Below are 24,217 nucleotides of genomic sequence, written 5' to 3' on the forward strand. Positions count from 1 at the left end.
ACCAACTGCCTGTATAAAGTGGGGTCTACTAAAGGAGTAGAGAAAGTGGAAGACAAAACAACACCTGACTGAAATGGAGTGGGGGCAGACTTGCAATCAAGCATGCCAATTCGCTGAAGCATATCAAGAGCATACTTCTCCTGAAAAATGGAAATCCCATCCGAAGACTGAATAACCTGTAGACCCAGAAAGAAGTGCAAGAGACCAAGATCAGTCATCTCAAACTGCTCCATCAAAGCTCTCTGAACACTCTGAATCATGGAGGATGAGCTACCTATAATGATGAGATCATCTACATGTAGCACTAGAATCAAAAGATCACCCTCCTGACGTTGAATATAGACTGTATGATCGGAATGACAACGTGTGAAGTGCGAGGAAAGCAAGAAGGAGTCCATCTTCTCATACCAAGCCCTGGGGGCTTGTTTGAGACCATACAATGAACGTCGAAGTCTGCAAACCAAAGAAGTGTCCTGCACAAAAACCTAAGGCTGCTCCATATAGATCTCCTCATGTAGGTCTCCATGCAAGAAGGCACTCTTCACATCCATCTGAAACACTATCCATCCCTGTGAAGCTGCAAGTGAAAGTACCAGGCGTATAGAATTCATCTTGGCGACAGGAGCAAAGGTCTCAGAGTAGTCAATACCCTCTACCTGAGAAAACCCCTTCGCAACAAGACGGGCTTTATACTTATCAATAGAACCATCTGTAGCATACTTATTACGATACACCCACTTGCACCGAACCAACTTTCTTCCCTTAGGAAGAGGACAAAGATCCCAAGTATGATTCTTCATCAAAGAAGAATACTCCTCATCCATGGCCCTATCCCACTTTGGGTGTCCTATCGCCTCTGAAAACTTTTGAGGATCATCTGAAAGGGTATGACTCAAAAGACTAGAACCAGATGTCTGAGCATGAGTGCAACGAGTATCTGAAGGATCACCTGCCAAAGAACCAGCTGCATCAACAGTATCAAGGGCCCACTTCGGCAAAGACGGAGCAACTGGTGGTGGTGGAGATGGTGGATCATGATCTACATCATCCTCAAGAGTTAAGTAATCCTCAAGAGATGAAGAGGAAGGAGTAGGCAATGAGGGAGAAGCTGGTGATGGAGAATCCATCTGAGGATAGCACTCATCAAACTCGACATCCCGCCGAAACAAGACCTCTCTGGAATCAGGATCAAACAACCTGTATGCCTTAACATCCTCACAGTAGCCAACAAATATGAGTGGTCGGCTCTTCCTCTTCATGGCTATCCGCTGAGCATCAGGAATAAATGCCCAAGCCTCACTACCAAAAACTCAGAATGTAGAAACATCAGGCTTGACATGGGTCCAAGCCTCCTTAGGAGTCATATGTCATAATGCCTTATGGGGCATCCGATTCTGAATATAATTGGCACAATTAACTGCCTCAACCCAAAATGAAGAACTCATAGCTCGAGACTGTATCATACAATTTGCCATCTCCCGTAAGGTTCTGTTCTTTCTCTCAGCAACACCATTCTATTGAGGGGTATAAGGAACTGTAAACTGATGCTGTAAACCATGCTCAGTGCAAAAATCTCTAAAAGCCTGATTTACATACTCCCCCCCATTATCTATGCATATCCTCCTAATAGAAAGTCTAGATTGCTTCTCCACAAATGTCTTAAACTTCCTGAAAGAGTCAAAGACATCAGACTTGTACTTAAGAAAGTACACCCATGTACGTCTGGAGAAGTCATCAATAAAAGTGAGTACATAACGGGCCCCTAAAAAAGGAGTCGGAAAGGACATAAGATCACTGTGTACCAACTCTAGGGCTGCCCTAGCACGAGAGGCTCGACCCTTAGGAAAAGGATCTTGATGATGTTTGCCAAGGACACAACCACAACATACACCATCTGTACAAGAAATCTGTGGAAGTCCAATCACAAGTGCCTGTGTACTCATCTGCTGTAGATATCTGTAATTGACATGACCAAAATGCTCATGCCAAAGCCTGCTCACTGAATCTGCATGTGCTATAAGAGAGGAACCAACAGTGTCTGAACTCTCAAAGCCATCAAAACTATATAAGTGAGATGCAGAATCCACACTCCCAGTAGGCACAACCAAGTCAGGATCATGAAGATCTCGTATAACCACGTCATGAGGAGAGAACTCAACTGTCTTACCAGAGCCAGAGTGGCAAATCTGATAAACGGATAGAAGGTTTGTCGAAATGTCAGGAACCAAAAGCACATCCTGAAGACAACCACCATCCAATGAAACAGTACCAGAACCCTGAACGGAAAGTTGTGCTGAGTCACCAACTGCAATATGTCTAGTGCCTGTAGGAGCAAGAGCGGTGACCAAATCCTGTGTGTGTGTCATATGGTGAGAGGCACTAGAATCTAGAATCCAAGTGGATCTGGAGGACATTGCTCGTGTAGAAAGAGCATGACCTTTCCCTGTGGGCTGTGAAGGAGGTTGTGGTGCACTGATATTATGTTGCTGCATGGCTTCCTCCAAAGCCTCTAAACGTTTCCAACACCTGGAAACGGGATGTCCTTCCTTGCCACAAAAACTGCAAGGATCACCTGATTTCTTCTTAGTCTTGGAGGAAGACTCACCAGACTTTGAAGATTTGCCCTGTTTAGAATTGAATTGTGGTTTTGAATCAGACTTAGGTGGTGGCTTGGAGGGATTCTCACTAGCCTCTTAATCTTTCTTAGGCTTCGATTTCTGCTTCTGTTTTCCTTTGGAGGGCTGGGCTACCAATGCTTGGTTCTGTGAACCTGAAAGTGAATCCAACTGCTTAAGCTTAGCTTGCTCATGAGTCAGACGATCACAAAAGACCTCAAAAGAAGGCATGACATGTTAAGCACCCAAGGCATCCATGGTGGAATAGAAGGTTGAAGAGAAAATCTAAAATGGACCCCGAAGCTTGGAGAGAATCAGGAAAATGCACTCTGTATCAGTCTTAGTCTTACCACAACCCTGCAAGATAGATCTTTGCTGTTTGAACTTCATCAGAAAGTCCTCAATAGAAGGAAACGAATCAGGTACCAAGGAAGTTAACTCTGCCTCAAGCTGCAAAGCTCTGAACTCGTTGACAATACCAAAAAGTCCTTCAAACTTGGTCCAAATGGCTCGAGGAGTGATACAACCCTCAAGATGAAACTGGAGACTGTCGGAAATGTGTAAAGCCATCAATCCCATAGCCTGATCCATATTGTTCCTATGCTGCATAATCTCAAAAGGACATGTCAACTGAGGCTGAACCTCATCCAAACAGGACCATAACCCTTTTGACTGGAGAAGAGTCATCATGCGACCCTTCCAAGTGTGGTAATTATGCGGTGTGAGAGATTCAATAGGTCTGTCTGCCATCCTGTGAACTGTGCCTCAACTGCTCTGAATTTTTAATTATTATTAAGTGGTCTTTCAGAACTAGACAGAAGATGCAGAAGGGGGTTTGATTTTTTTTGCATTGGTGTTTGTAAATTCTAGTTTTCTGATGTAAATAACAGAAAGCAAGAGAAAACACCCCCCCACAATGCAAAAAACTAATCCCCAGTACAAACTGAAAGCCAGAAAATGATAGAAAGCAATAACGGGTTGAGACAAAATTTGGAGCACCTGAAGAATTTTTTGATGAAATAGACTATAGATCTGGAAAGAGCACAGAACCACCTTTCCGACGCCTATTCGCTTTCGAAAAACGGAGTCCGTATGCAAAAGATATGGCTCCTGGAGTGCAAAAAACTTGTTCTGACTTTGACTGGCAAAAAACACTACAAAATGGCAAAATCAGAGAAAAAGACCTCGATTAATTAGATCGGGCTCGGAACCAGCTTTCCAACGCCTATTCGTTTTCGAAAAACGGAGATCGAACGCCTAAGTTATGCCCGATTTTGTAAAACTGCTCCTAAAGGGACCCAGATGGTTTTTTAAGCCCTCAAGGGCTTAAAAAAATAAGCCCCTGGTCCTCTGGGCGACCAGGGGCAGGCGCAGGGGGGCGGTGGCGCGGGGGCAGCGCTGTGGCGGTGGGCGGCGCGATGGCTGGGCACGGGCTGAGCGCGGGCCAGGCGCGGGCTGCGGGCAGGCGGCTGGCTGCGCGTAAGCGGCAGGTGGGCGCGGGGCGGGGTACCGCCGAGCTGCGGAGCGGCGACGCGGCGGTTTCACTGTCTACGCCCGATTTTGTTTAAAAAACCGTGGTTTTTATATTTTTTTTTTGAATTTTGCCTCGGTTTTCGTGCCCTAGGGCCGTACGGCCTTGGGGCAAAAAAAATTTGCCTCCTGGTGCAACTGTATCCAAACCGAACAAATTTTATATGGAAATAGGGGTTTTTGGGTGCTACGAGCTCAACGGTGAGGTCCGTTTGGGCTCAAAGTGCACCGGAAAAAAAACCCCTTATTCCAAAATAAAAAACAAAAGACAAACACAGATCTGATGCAACCAAAACCTGGATCTCAAAATCTTTCAAAAGTCTGAACAAGCTGCAGCAGATCCAGCTCTGATACCATGTAGGATTTGAGAAATACAAATCCACAGAACCCAAAAGAAACCTGCATGCAAGAAACCTGTCACAGAGAAAGAGAGAGAACGAATACAAGGGTTTTGGCTCTGACAAAGAGAAAAGATGTATTATCAGAGAAAAAATGAATCAAGAATATGAATAATACAAGAGATCAATCCTTATAAAGGAGATCAACACCAAAAGGAAAACCTAACCCTAAGGTGTGAGCATTTAATAATTAAATATTAATTATTAAATGACTAATGTATGCATAAAGAGAAATCTTAAGAGGAGAGCAAAGTTAATTAATTACTTTACTCTAACAGCTACAACTATGACCAATCTATTTTTAAAGGAGAATACAAATGCAAGAGGTAGGGATATCTTGGGGGAAAACCTCCAAATACTTAGCCCCTTCAACAACAACCCTATTAGCCAAGTAATCTACAATAATATTTATCTCCCTATAACAATGAGATATAGTAAAGGTAAAAAAACACTTCAACTGTGTAAGGATGCGCTCCAACAAGTATTTCAGATGCCAAGAGACACATTTCTTAGCAGAGACTGACTGGAAGACCAACATTGAGTCCCCTTCAATGATGACGTCCTTAATGCCCAAAGATATGGCAAGATCCAGACCAAAAGATAACGCTTGAAATTCAGCAACATTATTGGAGCTGACACCAATATATTTACCGGCAACTTTAACAATCTTAGAATTATGATCAAAGATGACCACCCCAACCCTAGCCTTCCCCGGATTACCCTTAGCAGTCCCATCAAAATTTAACTTGAAGAAGAATTGGGGGGGGGGCATCCATTTGGCCATCCTACATTTTGCAAGTGAGGATAATCCCGCTGTTAAAGCCCCATGGGAAGGAATGACTTGAAGTGAACTCCATTTCCATGTTACCCAGCTATCCCAATGAGAGAAGGACCTTAGATACTACCACCTCAGAAATAGAGGATTGAATCTTGTCAACAACCTCCTTAAATGAAGCAGACTTACGATTAAAAATCCTAGAATTCCTCTCCAGCTAGATGTTCCAAATAACTATAGAAGGTGCCACAATCCAAATAGAGGAATAAAAAGAGGATGAAAACAGCAAAGGCCAAGCCATAAAATGTGATAATAAACTAGGACTAATAGCTAAGGACCAACTAAGCATTCCAAATAACCAATACCAACAATCCATAGCAAACAGACAATGCAAGAACACATGATCCATGGTTTTCATAAAATATCCACAAAACACACAAGGAAAAACCGCAGTAATCCCAAGCCTATCCAATCTCATCTCGATGAGAAATCTATCTTGAACTGCTAGCCAAGCGAAAGACCCAGCTTTAGGAAGACACATCGAATGCCAAAAGAGATGAGAAGGCCAATGGAAGGAAGAAGAGGATTGAGACAAGGATTTATATCCCTCCTTTACTAAGTAGGAACCTGAAGCACTCTTAGTCCAAACCAAAGTATCATCTTTATTTTGAAACACAAGAGATCTATTTTCAAGCTCTACCTCAAAAGCAACTATAAGCTCATTATCAATGGGTAGGAAAGGAATAGACTTCCATCAAGATACTCGATAAGGACCCGAGGAATCAATAATGAAATAATCAACAACAAAAACTCCCCAAAGATCAGAAAGAAAATCAGATAGAGGAGACTAATCCCAAATGAAAGATAATGCATGATGACCATTCCAAACTTCATCCCAAAACCAGGCCTTCTTCCCATTATGGACAACCCAAGAAAGGTGCGGAAGGATGACCGATCTACAACTAACTAGAAAATTCCAAAAAGCTGAACCTTTTGGAAGAGATGAGGCTGTGAAAATCCTTTCTCTAGGAGCCTCCCTTAAATAATTAGCAAACATAATGGATGCCCATTTACTCAATGGATCCCTATATAATATCCAAACAATTTTATCCCCCAATGCTTTATTCTAGGACACTAAATATCGTATACCTGCACCTCCCAGCTCTTTAGGAAGGCAAATTTTATCCCAGGCTAGAAGGGGAAGCTTCTTCTTTCCCCCAATGTTATCATTCCAAAGAAATGATCTTAGAGACACATTGAGATCCTCAATAACATTTGGGGGAGTTTTCAAAATAGACATCAAGTATGTAGGAATGGCATTAAGAATTGACTTAATTAGAAGAAGCTTACCCGCCAATGTGAGCCATTTGTGATTCCAGGAAGAAATTTTGGAAGATATCACATAAACCACTTTATTCCAAAAGATGGCTTTATCTGAACCAACAAAAAAAGGAATGCCTAAATACTTGCAAGGAAAGGCACCCACTTGAAAGCCCCAAAATTAAATAAGCCTATTCTTGACCAAGGGGGATACATTTAAAAAGAAAACCTTAGATTTCAAAACATTAACTTTCTAACAGGAAAAAGAAGAGTAATCAGTAATAATCTTCTTGATTACTCTAGCCTCTGTCAAAGAAGCAAAACCAAATAGAAGAGTATCATCTGCGAAAAGACAATAAGATTATGAAGAAGGATAACCATATATTCTAATACCACTCCACTGACCAGATGCTCTAGCATCAGAAATGGCCCTGCTTAAAGCCTCTACCAAGAGTATAAACAAAAAAGGGGAAAGAGGATCCCCTTGCCTAACCCCCCGAGAGGAAGAAAAAAACCCAGAAGCTGACCCATTAATCAAAGCTGAAAATCAAGTAGAAGATATGCAAGAAAAGACCCATTTAATCCAACTATGAACAAACCCAAAGCGCTTGAATACAACAACAAGAGACTGCCAATTAACCTAATCATAACCTTTAAGCATGTCAAGTTTCAGAATCATAGCTAGAGTCTTCTATCGCGAAATGGAATGCAGAATCTCATGGGCTACAATCACACCCTTTGATATTTCCCTACCAAGCACAAAGCCACATTGATCAATGGAAACAATCTTGGGAAGGAGCCTAGCCAACCTAACTGGAATTGCCTTGGTGAAAATCTTCTATAAAGTATTACAAAGAGCAATAGGGCGAAAATCAGAAAAGGAGCTAGGATTATCCACTTTAGGAATAATAGCAATAAGGGTAGTGTTAAGTTCCTTCAAAATGGTTCTATTCTTCCTAGACTCTTCCAAGGCTAATAAGACATCATTCCCCACAAAGTCCCAACACTTAAAAAGAAAAGTTATAAACCCATCCGGACCCGGGGCCTTTTCCAGATGCATGGAAAATACCACCCCCCTTAACTCATCCAAAGTGAAAGGAGCCATAAGCATCTTATTATCCTCATGACTAACTAAAGGGGGGGTCGAATTAACAAAGGTGTTATCTAAGGAAACAAGCCCAGTTGAGAGTAGAGACTTAAAGAAATTTACTACTTCATAAGAAATATCATCTTCATCTGATAAACTCTTCCCATGAGAATCCATAATATAGGATATTCTATTGTGTTGTCTCCTTAACTTCGTTGAGGAGTGAAAAAACTTGGTATTTCTATCCCCCTTTGATAACCAAAGATCCCTGGATTTCTACCTCCAATAAGATTCTTCCCTAGCCGAAAATTCCTCCAACTGGACTTTCAAAAATTTAAGCCTATCAAAGGATAAAGAAGTCATACCCGAGCTCAAATTAATCTTATTAATTTGTTCTATTTCCTCCCAAATCCTATCATTTTCCCCAAAAATATTCTTAAAATGAAAAGAATTCCAACCTCTAATTTTATTTTTCAAAAAAGCCAATTTCTTAACTATCTAAAACATCCTTGATCCATTAACATATGGAGCAGACAACCACCATTGTTTTAATAAAGGCAAAAAATATTGGTCCCTAAACCACATCGGCTCTAATTTGAAAAGAAGCTTCCTAGGAGCCCTATCCTCAAGAATAGAAAGCATTATAGGAAAATGATCTGACCCAGTAAAAGGTAAAACTGAGGAAAAGAAGTCCTGACCAGAATTATACCACTTATCAAATACCAAAAACCGGTCCAATCTTTCAGCAATTTGACAAAAATATTTTCGCATATTAGTCCAGGTGAAAGGACCATTTTGAGGTTTACAATCAACTAAATTCAACTTACTGATAAAGAGGCAAAAATTAGAAATAGTATGCTTATTAGGAATGATCCCCCCAGCTTTCTCTTCTAGACAAGAAATTGCATTAAAATCACCCCCAAAAATCAAGAAGGAATTCAACAAAGGAGAAGCAGTCAAGGCTAAACTTTCCCAAAGCTTCCTTTTTTCCACCACCCCAACAGGGCCATAAACATTAAAAAGCTAAAATTTAATATTTGATAATCTACTCTTAACTAAACCAAGCATCCAATTGGATGAAGAGGCAACCAAAGGTCCACAATAGAATCTTTCCAAAGAAACACAAGCCATCCTGAGGCCTTTGAAGAGGGAGAGGCACAAAATTTCCAGGATCTCTAAGAAGAAAATAACAAATCTGCAAAAGTTAATTCTAACTTAGTTTCTTGCACCATCACAATATCACACTTCATTAAGTCCAATCGAGACTTAATCAAGTGTCTTTTGTTAGGGGCATTTAAGCCCCTAACATTCCAAGATATAATCTTCATTGGGCCAGAGGGGAGGCATTGGCTCCCCTCTTTTCACAATTAGGAGTCTGAGAGACCTTTCCCACAACAAACTCATTTTAGAAACCAAGGGTCTTGTAACCGGAGGACTAAAAGGCTTTTTGGACCTCTTCTTTTTGGAAGAATCCAAAGAAACAAGAAGAGTTGATTGGATACCAGCATCAATCTCCAATTGAGTCTTAACATGCTTAGGCTTACGACCCCTCTTTGCAGGAGTACAAAAAGAAGCAGGTGAAAGTGGGGACTTAATCAAAGGTAATCCATCTAGAGGAGCTGTTCCAACAAGGGCCTTATCCTTGCCTTGATCATCAACCTCATCCCTAATAGAATGCGATGGAACCCCAAGAACGGAGGGAACCAAAGCCATTTCTGGATTGAGCAATTCAAAAGGGTTATTAACAGGGAAAGAAGATAAATCATTGTCCAACCTACCTAAATCAGCTTTAATCGAGATTATTATTATATCAGCCAGATCAAAATTTAAGGCAATGTTATTACTATTTACAATATTTTGCACTTGAGCAATAAGATCATCATCTAGAGTGATAAGAGGACTATTAGAATCCAAAGGGGGCTCATTAGTAACCATCCTAGCAGGGCTAATAGGCAAGGAAGAACCCTTAACACCCGACTTGTCTGTTTCCAAACCCACACATTTTGAGGGAAAATTACCAACAGTTTTAGACAAGAGATTAACATTACCCACACAGATGTCCTTATCAAGACCCAAGACTTGTGAAGGAACAAAGCGATTAATTGAGTCTGTATTAATTCCAAATGAAATATTTGTATCCAAATGAGGAATAACAGGTGAAATGTAAGAGTCTTTTAAAGTAGTTGGCACAAAGTTCCAAGAAAAACATTCAGGGTTTCTATCAATAGAAGAATCAATAGATCTGGAAGCAAATCTAATCTTTTTCATGTCAAAAAACAAAGCCAAGTCCATAATGGTTGAAGAATGAGCAAACTCCAATGAATCTCTCACAAGGTTTTGACGCCAAATACCAATAGAGGACCGAATGTTACAAGTTCGAGGAGGGGACACATTTGCAGCAACAAGAACACAAATTTTAACCAAAAAATAGCCATCCTCAAAAACAGAGTGCGATAAAAAAAACTTGCCAAAAGAATGCCCAATTTTCTTTAAGATATCAGAGTCAACAAATTTAGAAGGCATATGAGGGAGTTTAAACAAGGAAGGAATCTATTTAGAAGGAACCCAAGAGGGCTCGAAGAAAGGCTTCCAGATTTCAACAAATACCAAATTTTTACCCAACCAAAAAAACGGGACCTCTAAAGCCTTATCCCTAGCTTCAGGAGAATCAAACACAACAATGAAAGAACTTGCAGACAAGACTTGAAAGTACAAGGTTTCATACCAGTGTGAGTGGATCTTACATTGAAGCTTTGAAAGAGGAATAGAGTCACCCCAAACCTGGATAATGACCACTAGAGCCTAAAGATCACGAGCCTTTTTCCCCAAAGAAACATCAGAAGCATCAATCGAGGGAACCGGAAGCCATACAGAGTTTGACTTCAAAGATGTCTCAGGAATCGGTAGAGGATGAACAACTTCCCCCAATTTTTCCTTCGCCAAAGAAACACCCGATATTTATTTTACAGGAGCAACCCTAGGTTCCATATTTGCCGTCCCATGTTGTGCCTTATTAATAGCTTGAAAAGCCCTAAAATTGCCAACCCCCAAGCCATATCACCGAACACCAAGAGCCTTTGACCCCCTCTTATGGCCCCGTCCCTCATTCTATCAAAAAAACCCCTGAAAATAACCAGAAGACGAGAAAGAACGTAAATCTCACCTGACATTTTTAACCCAGGGCAAACCCTCATTCCCCACACGAGCACCATGGGGAGGAAGACCAGAAGAGACATTATGTCAAGCAGCCATATCCACCCATTGACTGCCCCGAAACACCCACTGGGGCACATGGTCCATACTGGTGCCAAATGGATCTTTAGGGGGATGCGGGTCAGCTGTCGTTTCATCTCCCCAACCAAACTTCAAGCCCTCCTCCTACATGGTGAAAATTCGCAATCCCGAGCACCGCCGTTGAATTGTTAATTATTATGATCGACAATATCTGTTTGACAATTTTTTAAAGCCTCTTCATCTTATTCATTTCCTGTGTATCAAAATTCCTGCATTCCATGAGATGGAATCTCTCTTTTCAAAACCCCCATTTCAGCTTTTTTTATATAATCAAATTTTATGATTCATTTTTTTGTTTGAATATAGAAGAAATCTTTATTACTTCTCTTCATAATACACAAATAATATTTTTGTACAAATGTATTATCTTACATTAATGATGTTTCTCCCAATGTGTAATCTTCTACTCCCAAATGATTTCCCCTTTCAATTTAAAAATGTGAATTTCTATTCATACACAAGTACTTGTTTATGTAAATATGCATGCTACAGTTTGATTTATAGTTGTGTATCTTCCAATAAGATTTGTGAATTTTAAGGAATGTATTTCATAGTTTAGCACTGACTTGTGGTCCAGGGAGTATTCTAACAACGAACAAAAGGACACGATTTTTCTGCTAGAAAACAAATGGATATGATCTTATGCCACACAAACCAGCTGACCTGCGAAAGATGATGGTGTTTTCAATATTTTTAAAGAATCTTATGTAGTTTGGTTTTAAGCCATAGAAAACTAGGGGACAAAGTTTTGAAGTACCACCATGTTTGTGGACTGGTGAGCTGTTTTTTATTGAAAATAAATTATGATTCAAACGCATAATATCGAACTGTAAAAGTGCAGCTGAGGAAGTGTAGATGCTGATTCCTTTTATGGTTTGTGATTAGACCCATTATTATCATTATATGTGATCTGATTTTAAATGTTAATGCTTTGTTTGATATGGAAGGTATAAATGATTTCATCATTTTTAATTGATTAGCCAATGAAATAAGAAATTTATCTGATTTTTCAGAAATCATATTTCAATTGTTGAATGAAATAAGAGAACTTGTCTGATTTTTCAAACACCAGATTTTCAATTTTTAAACAAAATAAGAGTCCTCGCTTGATTCTTCAAATGTGAAACTTCGATTCTCAAATGATTAAAAGAACTTGCTTGATTCTTCAAACAATATACTTTCAAGTTTCAAATGAAATATTGAACTTGTTTAATTATTCAAATACTAGATTTCCAATAATCATGAAATATATGTAACTACTACATATTAAAATTAAAAACTGTAAAAATAGATTAAACAAATAACAAGTTGAACTTGACATACCAATTATATATGATAGAAGAGAACCTCACCTATAAATATCTAATACATTGACTCTAACACACTAACTTTCTACCAAAACACAAAAAAAAAAGCTAAAATTTTAACAATTATCTCCATCTTATAAATAAACTTATATTAAAAAAATACATCTATTTCTATTTTCTTCCAAACATGTTTCATCATGTTTATTCGAAAAGAATCATATCACCCTAAAATCATCTAACTTTTGTAGACCATTATACTTTTACCTTATTCTCAATTAAATAACTCATAATCTGAAGTCAGAGTTAAAAGAGTGTTGAAACGAGACCACTTAATTAACTAATTTCACTAATATATCAATGGTTATTTGAATCGCTAATGATTGGAGTGTATTCATATCTATTATCAATTCTAATTATAGAAATGTCATTACACTCTCCAATGAATTAGAATCCATTTTTTAAGTTTTCCCTGAAAGCTGCACTGTTTGCTACCAAGACTGTAATTGCTACTGTAGTTTGCAACTTATATTTATATCTTTATTACTTCTCTTCATAGTACAAAATGATATTTTTTTACAAATGTATTATCTTACATTAATGATGTTTCTCCCAATGTGTAATTTTCCAATCCCAAATGGTTTCCTCTTCCAATTTAAAATGTGACTTTCTACCTATACACAAGTATTTGTTTATGTAAATATGCATGCTACACTTTGGTTTATAATTGTGTAGCTTACGATTAAATTAGTGAATTTTTAGGAATGCATTTCATAGTTTACTACTGCCTTGTGGTCTTGGGAATGATCTTGTGGTGAAAAAACCAGCTGAGTTGCGAAAGATAATCTAATACAGTTTAGTTTTAAGCCATAGAAAATTAGGGGACAAAGTTTTGAAGTAGCATGTTTGTGGACTGATGCGCTGTTTTTTATTGAAAAAAAAATCATATTTCAAACGCATAATATTGAACAGTAAAAGTTCAATTGAGGAAATGGATGAGAAGTGTAGATGCTGATTCCTTTAATGGTTTGTGATTAGTCCCATTATTTTAATAATTTGTGATCTGATTTTAAATGTTAATGCTTTGTTTGATATGGTAGGTATAAATGATGAAATTAGCCAATGAAATAAGATGAATTCATCTGAGTTTCCAGAAATCCGAATTTTGGAATAAAATAAGAATATTTTTTTGATTTCAAAAAGTTAGAATTTCAATTTTCAAATGAAATAAGAGAATTTGGTTGATTTTTAATACGTCGTACTTCCAATTCTCACATTGAATAAGAGAAATTATCTGATTCTTCAAACACCAACTTCTAATTTTTGAATGAAATAAGAGAACTCATTTGATTTTTCAAATACCAAAGTTTTAATTGTTGAATGAAATAAGATAACTTGGTTGATTCTTCAAACACCAGACTTTCAATTCTTAAACAAAATAAGATAACTCGCTTAATTCTTCAAATGTCAAACTTCCGATTCTCAAATGAATAAAAGAACTTGCTTGATTCTTCAAACAATATGCTTCCAATTTTCAAATGAAATAGAAAACTTGTCTAATTCTTCAAATACTAGACTTCCAATTGTTAAATGGAATAAGAGAACTTGTCGATTCTTCAAATGCTAGACTTCTAATTCTCGAATTAAATAAGAGAACTTGTGTAATTTTTTAAACACCTGGCTTCCAATTCTCAAATAAAATAAGAGAACTTGCTTAGCTCTTCAAACACCAAACATCCAATTCTTGAATGAAATAAGAGAACTCACTTATACTTGAAACACCAAACTTCAAATTCTTAAATGAAACGAGAGAAGTTGCTTGATTCTTCAAACACCAAAGTTAAATTCTTGAATGAAATTAGAGAATTTGTCTGTTCTTCACCAGATTTTCAATTCTCAAATGGATTATGAGAACTAGCTTAATTCTTCAAACCCAAAAGGAATAAGAGAGATCACTTTGTTCTTCAAACACTAAACTTCCAATTCTCAAATGTAATTAGGGGGCTCACCTGATTCTTCGAATAAAAAAACTTTCCTAATTCTTCAAACATCATATTTCCACTTCTTGAATGAAATAACAAAACTTGCCTGATTTTTCAAACATCAAACTTCCAATTCTTAAATGAAGTAAGAGAAATCGCTTGATTCTTCAAACACTGGACTTCCAATTCTCAAATGGAAAAATAAAACTCATCCTATTCTTCAAACATTAGAATCCTAATTCTAAAATGAAACAAGAGAACTTGCCCGATTCTTCAAACATCAAACTTCCACTTCTTGAATGAAATTAGAGAACCCATCTGATTCTTCAAACAAGAAACTTCCAATTCTCAAATGAAATAAGGGAACTCACTATAATATTCAAACTCACACTTCCACTTCTTGAATGAAATAAGAGAGCTCGTTTGATTCTTCAAACATCATACTTTTGATTCTCAAATAGAATAAGAGAGTTCACCTGATTTTTCAAACACCAGACTTCCAATTCTCAAATGAAATAAGAGAACTCAAAGATTTCACCCAATTCTTCAAACACTAGATTTCCAATTCTTGAATTAAATAAGAGAACTCGTGTGATTGATTGTTCAAACACTAGAATCGCAATTCTCAAATGGAATAAGAGAAATCACTTGATTCTTAAAACATCAAACATCCAATTCTTGAATGAAAGAAGAGAAATCGCTTGATACTTCAAAAACCAAACTTTCAATTCTTGAATGAAATAAGGGAAGTTGCGTGATTCATTAAATATCAAAGTTTAATTCTTGAATGAAATAAGAGAATTCACATGATTCTTCAAACAATGCCAGATTTTCAATTCTCAAATGGATTATGAGAACTAACCTAATTCTTCAAACACTAGATCTCTAATTCTCAATTGGAATAAGACATCTCATCCTATTCTTCAAACACAAGACTTCTAATTCTCAAATGCAAGAGGAGAGCTCAACTAATTATTCAAACACTACACTTCAAATTCTTAAATGAAATAAGAGATTTCATCTGATTCTGATAGCACTAGACTTCAAATTTCAAATGGAATAAGACAACTCACTTGATTATTCAAACATCACACATCCACTTCTTGAATGAAATGAAAAAACTTACCTAATTTTTCAAACAACAAACTTCCAATTCTCAAATGAAATAAGAGAACTTTCCTGATTCTTCAAACAATGGATTTCTAATTCTTAAATGGAAAAGGACCACTCACTTGATTCTCTAAGCATCACACTTCTACTTCTTGAATGAAACAAGAGAACTCATTTGATTCTTCAAACATTACACTTCCAATTCTAAAATGACATAAGAGAACTTTCATGATTCTTCAAAAATCAAAATTCCACTTCTTGAATGAAATAAGAGAACTCATCTAACTTTTCAAACACCACTCTTCCAATTCTCAAATGGAATAAGAGAACTTGCCCAATTCTTCAAACATCACACTTCCATTCCTTGAACTAAATAAACAAACTATCTAATTATTCAAATACCAAACTTCCAATTCTTAATAGAATAGGATAACTCGCTTCATTCTTCAAACACCAGACTTCTATTTTTCAAATAAAGTAAGAGAACTCACTTAATTTTTTCAAGCATGATTCTACAAACATTACACTTCCAATTCTTGAATGAAATAAAGATAAATCACCTGATTCTTCAAACACCAAGACTACAAATTCTCAAATGGAATAAGAGAACTCACTTGATAATCTACCTTTATATCCAGTTCTTACTTTTAGTAAGACATTCATTAATTTGAACATCCTAATTAATCTACCTTTATATCCAATTCTTTCTTATTTCATCTCCTATATATATTTTTATATGATTTGATTATCTTAGAAATGCGAATTCATTAAATTATTCTCTTTTTATTTATTAAATTTAGTGATGACTTGCATGTCTTACATTTATATTAACCTATCTTCAATCTATCCCTTTTTTTTACATTTATATACCTTAATTTCAAACCCTCAAAATATTCTAACATGGTCAACAATAACTACAATAGATTGCCTGTTCTCGCCCATGGCTCTGCTTCTGCCTGTTGTTCCCGCCCGTTCTCCTGTAGCTCTTCACAATGGTAGCTCGACCTAGTCTGTTGCCGATGCTCCTACTGGTCCATCCTAGGAGACAGTGACGGCTGGGGGCCCTCACATTGACTCTGACCGGGTGTTGCAAGCTCCATCTACAAACTTACGTAGAGGGGGTGAAAGGGAGTTTATCCTCATTTCCTGTGCGGCCTCTGTTAATGTGAATTTGGACTCAGATTGGGAAATAGAGAATAATGTGAAGGTTTTTATAGAGCATGGTGTTATCTGTATATTCAAGGGTTTTTGTCCCAGCCTCTCGGAGCTGCATAAATGGATCTCTCATCACTGGGATCCACTTATTACTGATATTGTTCACATTTACCCTATGGCTAAAGGTTTCTTTGTTGCTAAATTTGAGAATGCTAAGGATAAAAGAAAAATTATGTGTGAAAGTGTTTTCTATGAGAAAGATAAAATGCCACTGTTGGCCAAACCCTAGCATTTTGATTTTAACTCCCTTTCTGAGATGTTCCACAAATCCAGTTTGGGTTCAACTCGCTTATCTTCCTCTCCATTTGTGGGTTGATTCTCTCTTTGAAGAAATTGGTGATGCTATTGCGAGTTTTACATCATGGTGGATAATAAATCCTTTGAGCTTTATCACACTAATTTTTCTCACATTCTGGTGGAGCTAGACGTGTCTAAGGGACTACCAGCTGAGATTGTCATTAATTCCTCTTTTGGCAACTGGGTCCAAACTTTGGATTACGAAGGTATTTCTTTCAAGTGTCGTAAATGCTTTAAAACCAGCCATGCGGCTGGGAATTGTGGGCTTGAGAGGAAAAATATTGTGGCTTCATGGTGGTCGGGGGTCTCTTACCAGCATTACATGGTTAAGAAATCTTTGGACTCTTCTAATGAGTCGTTGGATGCTAGGGCTTCGACTTGGCTGGTTCGAACTCATTATTGGCAAAGTATGATTCTATGGTTGCCACTAAGGATGGCTTTGTGATAAAAAATGCTAGGAAATGGGATGCTGATGTCTCTTCTGCTGAAAATGGTTTATTGTCTGTTACCTTGCCTGTTGCTTCACCGTGTGCTGATACATCTTTTTCCCCATCTGCTGAATCTGATCCTGTACCCACGTTGGTGGCTACTCCCTCTTCTGTTGTTGCTCCCGCGATGATTGCTACTCTCGTGATGGTTGTTGCTCCCTCTACTGTTGCTCCTTCTCCCATTCCAGATAGATCGGTGCTGGGCTCTTTGGATTGGTCTGCTACGACAAATAATGTTAAAGAGGGTTGGATAACTATTAAGGGGAAGCATTGAAAGACATCCAAGCCCTCTTTTGATATGACTCTTCGCTCCCACAAGGCTAGTTGTAAATCTTGAGGGCCCTTGTAGTGGGTTGTTTGGGCTAGTTTTTCTAGCCCTGCCTTTGGTTGGGTTGTATGTTGTCTTTCATGGCAGAGTCTATTTTTTGGTTGTGGCTCTCTCCTCTTTGTTGAGCAGACAAGTTCTATCCCTTGTTTGATTTGTAAAGGGTTTCAGGTCCCTTCAAAACCCATTTTTCACTTAATCAAAAACTACAATAGATTAATCCTCTCCATACCAAAAAATATTGAGATCAATTTTGTGTCTTTCAACTATCTCAACCTATCATTTGAAAGATGAATGGATGCTAAAATTTATTCATAATGTGTTTATTATATAATATATTTTTACTTATCATGAAATATATGTAACTACTATTTATTAGAATTAAAAATTGTAAAAAGAGATTAAACAAATAACAAGTTGAATTCAACATACCAATTATTTATGATAGAAGAGAATCTCACATATAAATATCTAATACATTGACTCTAACACACTAACTTTCTACAAAAAGCTAAAACTTTTACAACTATCTCCATCTTATAAATAAACTTATATCATTCTAGAAAAAATACACATTTATTTATATTTCCTTACAAACATGTTTCATCATATTTATTCCAAATAATCATATGACCCTAAAAATCATCCAACTTGTGTACTTTACCTTATTCTCAATTAAATAACCCATAATCTTAAGTCAGAATTAAAGAGTGTTGAAACCAGTGACTTAATTAACTAATTTTTGTAATATATCAAAATGGCCATTTGAATCACTAATGATTGGAATAGATTCATATTATTATCAATTTCATTGGTTCCAATTCTAATTATAGAAATGTCATTACACTCTCCAATGAATTAGAATCCATTTTTTAAGTTTTTTCTAAAAGGGTGCACTCTTTCCTACCAAGACTGTAATTGCCACTGAAGTTTCCAACTTATATTTATAATCTGAGGAAATCTTTATTACTTGTCTTCATAATACACAAATGATATTTTTGTACAAATGTATTATCTTACATTAATGATGTTTCCCCCAATGTGTAATCTTCCACTCCCTAATGATTTCCTCTTTCAATTTTAAAGTCCACGATTTCTAAATGTGAATTTGTATTCATACACAAGTACTTGTTTATGTAAATATGCAATTCGTATGCATGCTACAGGTTGGTTTATATATTGTGTAGCTTACAATAAAATTTGTGAATTTTAAGGAATGTATTTCATAGTTTACTACTGGTTTGTGGTCTTGGGAGTATTCTAACCACGAACAAACAAGATACGATTTTTCTGCCATAAAACAAATGGATATGATCTTATACTGAAAAAACCAGCTGACTTGCGAAAGATAATCTAATGCAGTTTGGTTTTAAGCCACAGGAAATTAGGAGACAAACTTTTGAAGTAGCATGTTTGTAGACTGATGCACTGTTTTTAATTGAAAAAAAAAATCATATTTCAAACGCATAATATTGAACTGTAAAAGTTCAGTTGAGGAAATGGATGAGAAAGTGTAGGTACTAATGCCTTTTATGGTTTGTGATTAGTCCCACTATTATAATAATATGTGATCTGATTTTAAATGTTAATGCTTTGTTTGATATGGTAGGTATAAATAATTTCATCATTTAATTGAATCTTAGTGAACAAAATAAGAAATTCATTTGATTTTTCAGAAATCATATTTTGAATTTTGGAATAAAATAAGAATATTTTGTTGATTTCATAAATGTTAGAATTTCAATTTTCAAATGAAATAAAAAAATTTGGTTGATTTTTAGCACGTCTGATTTCTAATTTTCATATGAAATAAGAGAAATTGTCTAGTTCTAACACCAGATTTCTAATTCTTGAATAAAATAAGAGAACTCGTTTGACTTTTCAAATATCAAACTTTCGATTGTTGATTGAAATAAGAGAACTTGCTTGATTCTTCAAACTTGCTTAATTCTTCAAATGTCAAACTTTTGATTCTCAAATGAATAAAAGAACTTGCTTGATTCTTCAAACATTATACTTCTAATTTTCAAATGAAATAGAGAACTTGTATAATTCTTCAAATACTAGACTTCCAATCATTAAATGGAATAAGAGAACTTGCCGATTCTTCAAACACTAGACTTCTAATTCTCGAACTAAATAAGAGAACTTGTGTGATTGTTCAAACACTAGACTTCCAATTCTCAAATAAAATAAGTGAACTTGCTTGACTCTTCAAACATCAAACATCTAATTCTTGAATCAAATAAGAGAACTCACTTATACTTCAAACACCAAACTTCCAATTCTTAAATGAAATAAGAGAAGTTGCCTGATTCTTCAAACACCAAAGTTCAATTCTTGAATGAAATAAGAGAATTTGTCTGTTATTCAAACACCCGATTTTCAATTCTCAAATGGATTATGAGGACTCGCTTGATTCTTCAAACCCAAAATAAGACAACTCACTTTATTCTTCAACTACTTAACTTCCAATTCTCAAATGGAATTAGAGAGCTCACCTGATTCTTCAGACACCATACTTCAAATTTCAAATGGAATAAAGAACTTGCCTATTTCTTCAAACATCACATTTCCACTTCTTGAATGAAATAACAAAACTTGCCTGATTTTTCAAACATTAGACTTCCAATTCTCAAATGAAATAAGAGGAATCATTTGATTTTTCAAACGCGGGACTTCCAATTCTCACCCGAAAAAAGATAAATCATTCAATACTTCCAATATTAAAATTCTAATTCTAAAATGGAACAAGAGAACTTGCCTGATGCTTCAAACATCACACTTCCACTTTTTGAATGAAATAAGGGAACTCATCCGATTCTTCAAATACCAAACTTTCAATTCTCAAATGAAATAAGAGAACTCACTCAATTCCTCAAACATCACACTTCCACTTCTTGAATGAAATAAGAGAACTCGTCTGATTCTTCGAACATCACACTTCCACTTCTTGAATGAAATAAGAGAACCCATGTGATTCTTCAAACGCCAGACTTCCAATTCTCAAATGGAATAAGAGAGCTTATTCAATTCTTCAAACATCACACTTCCACTTGAATCAAATAAGAGAACTTGTCTAATTCTTCAAACTTCACACTTCCACTTCTTGAATGAAATAAGAGAGCTCGCCTGATTCTTCAAACATTATACTTCACAAATAGAATATAAGAGCTCATCTGATTTTTCATACAACAGACTTCCAATTCTCAAATAAAATAAGGGAACTCATCTGATTCTTCAAACACCAGAATTTCAATTCTTGAATGAGATAAGAGAATGAGCCTGATTCTCTAAACTTGAGAGCTCATCTCATTTTTTCAAACAATAGACTTCCAATTCTCAAATGAAATAAGGGAACTCACCTGATTCTTCAAACACCAGAATTTCAATTCTTGAATGAGATAAGAGAACCAACTTGATTCTCTAAACACCAGACTTCCAATGCTCAAATGTTAAAAAACAAAAACAAACTCAAAAAAATAATCCTATTCTTCAAACACCAGACTTCCAATTCTTCTAATATAAAACTCAAAGTGACCGTATTCCAATATTCAACGAAGCCATCTCATCTCCAAAGCCACGAGATTCACTGTAACTAAGCACACAAAGAGCCCACTGTAACCGGCGGAGAGGAGATTCCATTGGAGTGAGAGAAAAATAGTTAAAAACCCTCCACAAAGCGGGATTCGTTGGCCTTTTACGAAGACCAGCACATACATTTTCGCAAAAGCCATGTTAACGTAACTTTCAAAACAGGTCCCTGCCTCCTCAAAGCAGACATATTAAACGATACTTTCCAATAACTCAGGCTTTCACGTGACGGACAATAAAACCCTCCCACCCCAAGCTCAAAACCAGGCCATTAGCATGAAACCCTCTCCTCCCTCTATTATAATAATATTCCATTTCCTCGCCCCATGCGCGAGCCACATGCCCCACTTACCCATGCGCCTCCCAACCCACTTTTAATCTACTCTTAAACAAATACATAATCCACAATTTCATTAAATCACCCCCGCTTCCCTCAACTCATTTCTCTGTAGGAATGCTTTCATGGCGGCTATAGCAGCACAAGATGCAAGCTTAGGCGACAAAGAAAACAACCACAACAATAATAACGGCGCTCTGGTAAAGCTCAACAATGACGAAGACGAAAGAGGGGCTTTGATCCGCCGCCCTCGCGGCCGTCCTGCGGGATCAAAAAATAAGCCGAAGCCGCCAATAATTATAACACGTGACAGTGCAAATGCTCTGCGCGCTCATGCAATGGAGATCGCAAATGGCTGCGATGTGGGCGAAAGTATTGCGACTTTTGCGCGGCGGCGGCAGCGCGGAGTTTGTGTTCTCAGCGGCACCGGGACGGTCACCAATGTGACCCTGCGCCAACCGGCGGCGCCCGGCGCCATTGTTACTCTTCATGGAAGGTTCGAGATCTTGTCGCTTACGGGAGCTTTTCTGCCGCCGCCGGCGCCACCAGGCGCTACTGGACTCACTATTTATCTCGCCGGCGGCCAGGGGCAGGTCGTCGGCGGGACTGTTGTCGGCGCGCTTATTGCCTCTGGACCGGTGGTTATCATGGCGGCTTCTTTTCTTAATGCGAGCTTTGATCGATTGCCTTTGGAGGAGGAAGAGGCGGCGCCGCTGTCTCAAGTGGCCGCGGGTTCGCAGGCGCAGCCTTTGCAGATGCAGAGTGGGGCCCATGGGGGGAGTCATCATACGCTCTCTGAGCATTCGAATATGGCGGCGCTTTTTAATGTTCCGCCTAATTTGCTTGGGAATGGGAATGGATTGCCGCCGCCTGATGTTTATGCTGGTTGGGCTCCTGGCCGCCCTCTTTATTGATTGATGGGGCTCATTTATAGGTAACCTCTTTGTTTCGGCTGGATTATTTTTAGCACCTATGTCGATTGAATTCTAACCCAGACGTAACAGCTGGATTTCTTCGTGTTTTTCGTTTTTCTCCTTGTCATGTAATTTGTGTGATTTGTTGCAATTATAGAAATGCTGAACAATATTCAAACAAACAAGGAATTTGTGTTGTTCAGATTGATTTTTTTTAAAAGCATTTTTTATTTGGTAGAAACATAAGATACGTTTTAGTTTTAGATTTTTTTTCATGTTGCAATTATAGAAATGCTGATATTCAAACAACGAATTTAGTGTTGTTCAGATTGTTTGCTCTTATTTTTGTCTTGCAGAAATCATATGAGTTTTTTTCTAAATGTAAATGGGTTTGTGTTGTTCAGATCGTTTGTTCTTATTTTTGTCTTGCAGAAATCACAAAATACACTTTAGTTATTACAAATTTTTTTTTTATGTAAATATGTTTTTGTTGTTCAAATTGTTTGTTCTTATTTTTGTTTTGCAGAAATCACAAAATACACTTTAGTCATTACAAATTTTTTTATGTAAATGATTTTTCTTCTAATCAAAATAATGTAATTATAGAAATGACAAGGAATTTGTGTTGTTCTAATTGTTTTTTAAAATTTTTGTCTTGCAGAAATCGTAAGATAAACTTCAATAAACTTTAGTGGGTAGATTTTTATCTAAAATTTATTTATTTAAATGAGATTATTTTTCTTTAATTTGAAATAATTATAGAAATGACAATATTCAAAGGGGAGTTTGTGTTGTTCAGACTGTTTTTTTGCATTTTTGTCTTGCAGAAATCACAAGAGACACTTCAGCCAGTTGATATTTTTAAAATAATTATTTATTTAGATGACATTTTTTTATATTGAAATAATGTCATTTTAATATTTTTTTTTGGTAGAAATAGATAATCAGTAAGTTGTGAAATAAATAAAATCAGTTAATAGTATTATCATCAGTCTAATACAATTTATAAGAGAATGGGGTAAGAAGAAACAATATCCAAAATCATCATACAAATCAGAAATCATATTACAAAATTGTTATCTTAAATTCTGAACTTTAACATACATTGTAAGTGTTTGGAACATGAGATATTTTTTCATTTAAATTCTAAATTTTAGCATACATTGAAAGTGTTTGGAACATGAGATATTTTTTTCATGGAATTAGTTGTCTTAAATTCTAAACTTTAACATACATTGTAAGTATTTGGAACATGATATATTTTTTGTTCATGGAATTACCTGTCTTAAATTCTGACTTTTAACATACATTGTAAGTATTTGGAACATGATATATATTTTGTTCATGGAATTAGCTGTCTTAAATTCTGAACTTTAACATACATTGTATGTGTGTGGAACATGATTTTTTTTTCACCCAATTAGCTGTTTTAAATTCTGAACTTCAACATACATTGTAAGTGTTTGGAACACGAGACATTTTTTTCATGGAATTTGCTATCTTAAATTTTGAACTTTAACATACATTGTAAGTGTTTGGAACACTAGATATCTTTTCGATGAAATTAGTTGTCTTAAATTCTGAACTTTAACATACATTTTGTGTGTTTGGAATACAACATACATTTTGTGT

General features: G+C 36.6%; 1 protein-coding gene across 1 annotated transcript; it reads left to right on the plus strand.

Annotated features, from left to right (window-relative positions):
• Positions 1–21,725: 21,725 nt before the first annotated feature.
• LOC131063599 (AT-hook motif nuclear-localized protein 26) lies at positions 21,726–22,692 on the plus strand. Its single transcript, XM_057997467.2, has one exon. It carries the CDS (start codon positions 21,797–21,799, stop codon positions 22,583–22,585), a length of 789 nt encoding a protein of 262 aa, XP_057853450.2. The 5' UTR covers positions 21,726–21,796; the 3' UTR covers positions 22,586–22,692.
• Positions 22,693–24,217: the final 1,525 nt, after the last annotated feature.

Source organism: Cryptomeria japonica, chromosome 4, assembly GCF_030272615.1.
Source record: "Cryptomeria japonica chromosome 4, Sugi_1.0, whole genome shotgun sequence".
Classification (NCBI taxonomy): Eukaryota; Viridiplantae; Streptophyta; class Pinopsida; order Cupressales; family Cupressaceae; genus Cryptomeria; species Cryptomeria japonica.

Bases quoted from the DNA above. Each gene is read 5' to 3' on its own strand.
- LOC131063599 (XM_057997467.2), top strand. From the start codon at position 21,797: ATGGCGGCTATAGCAGCACAAGATGCAAGCTTAGGCGACAAAGAAAAC.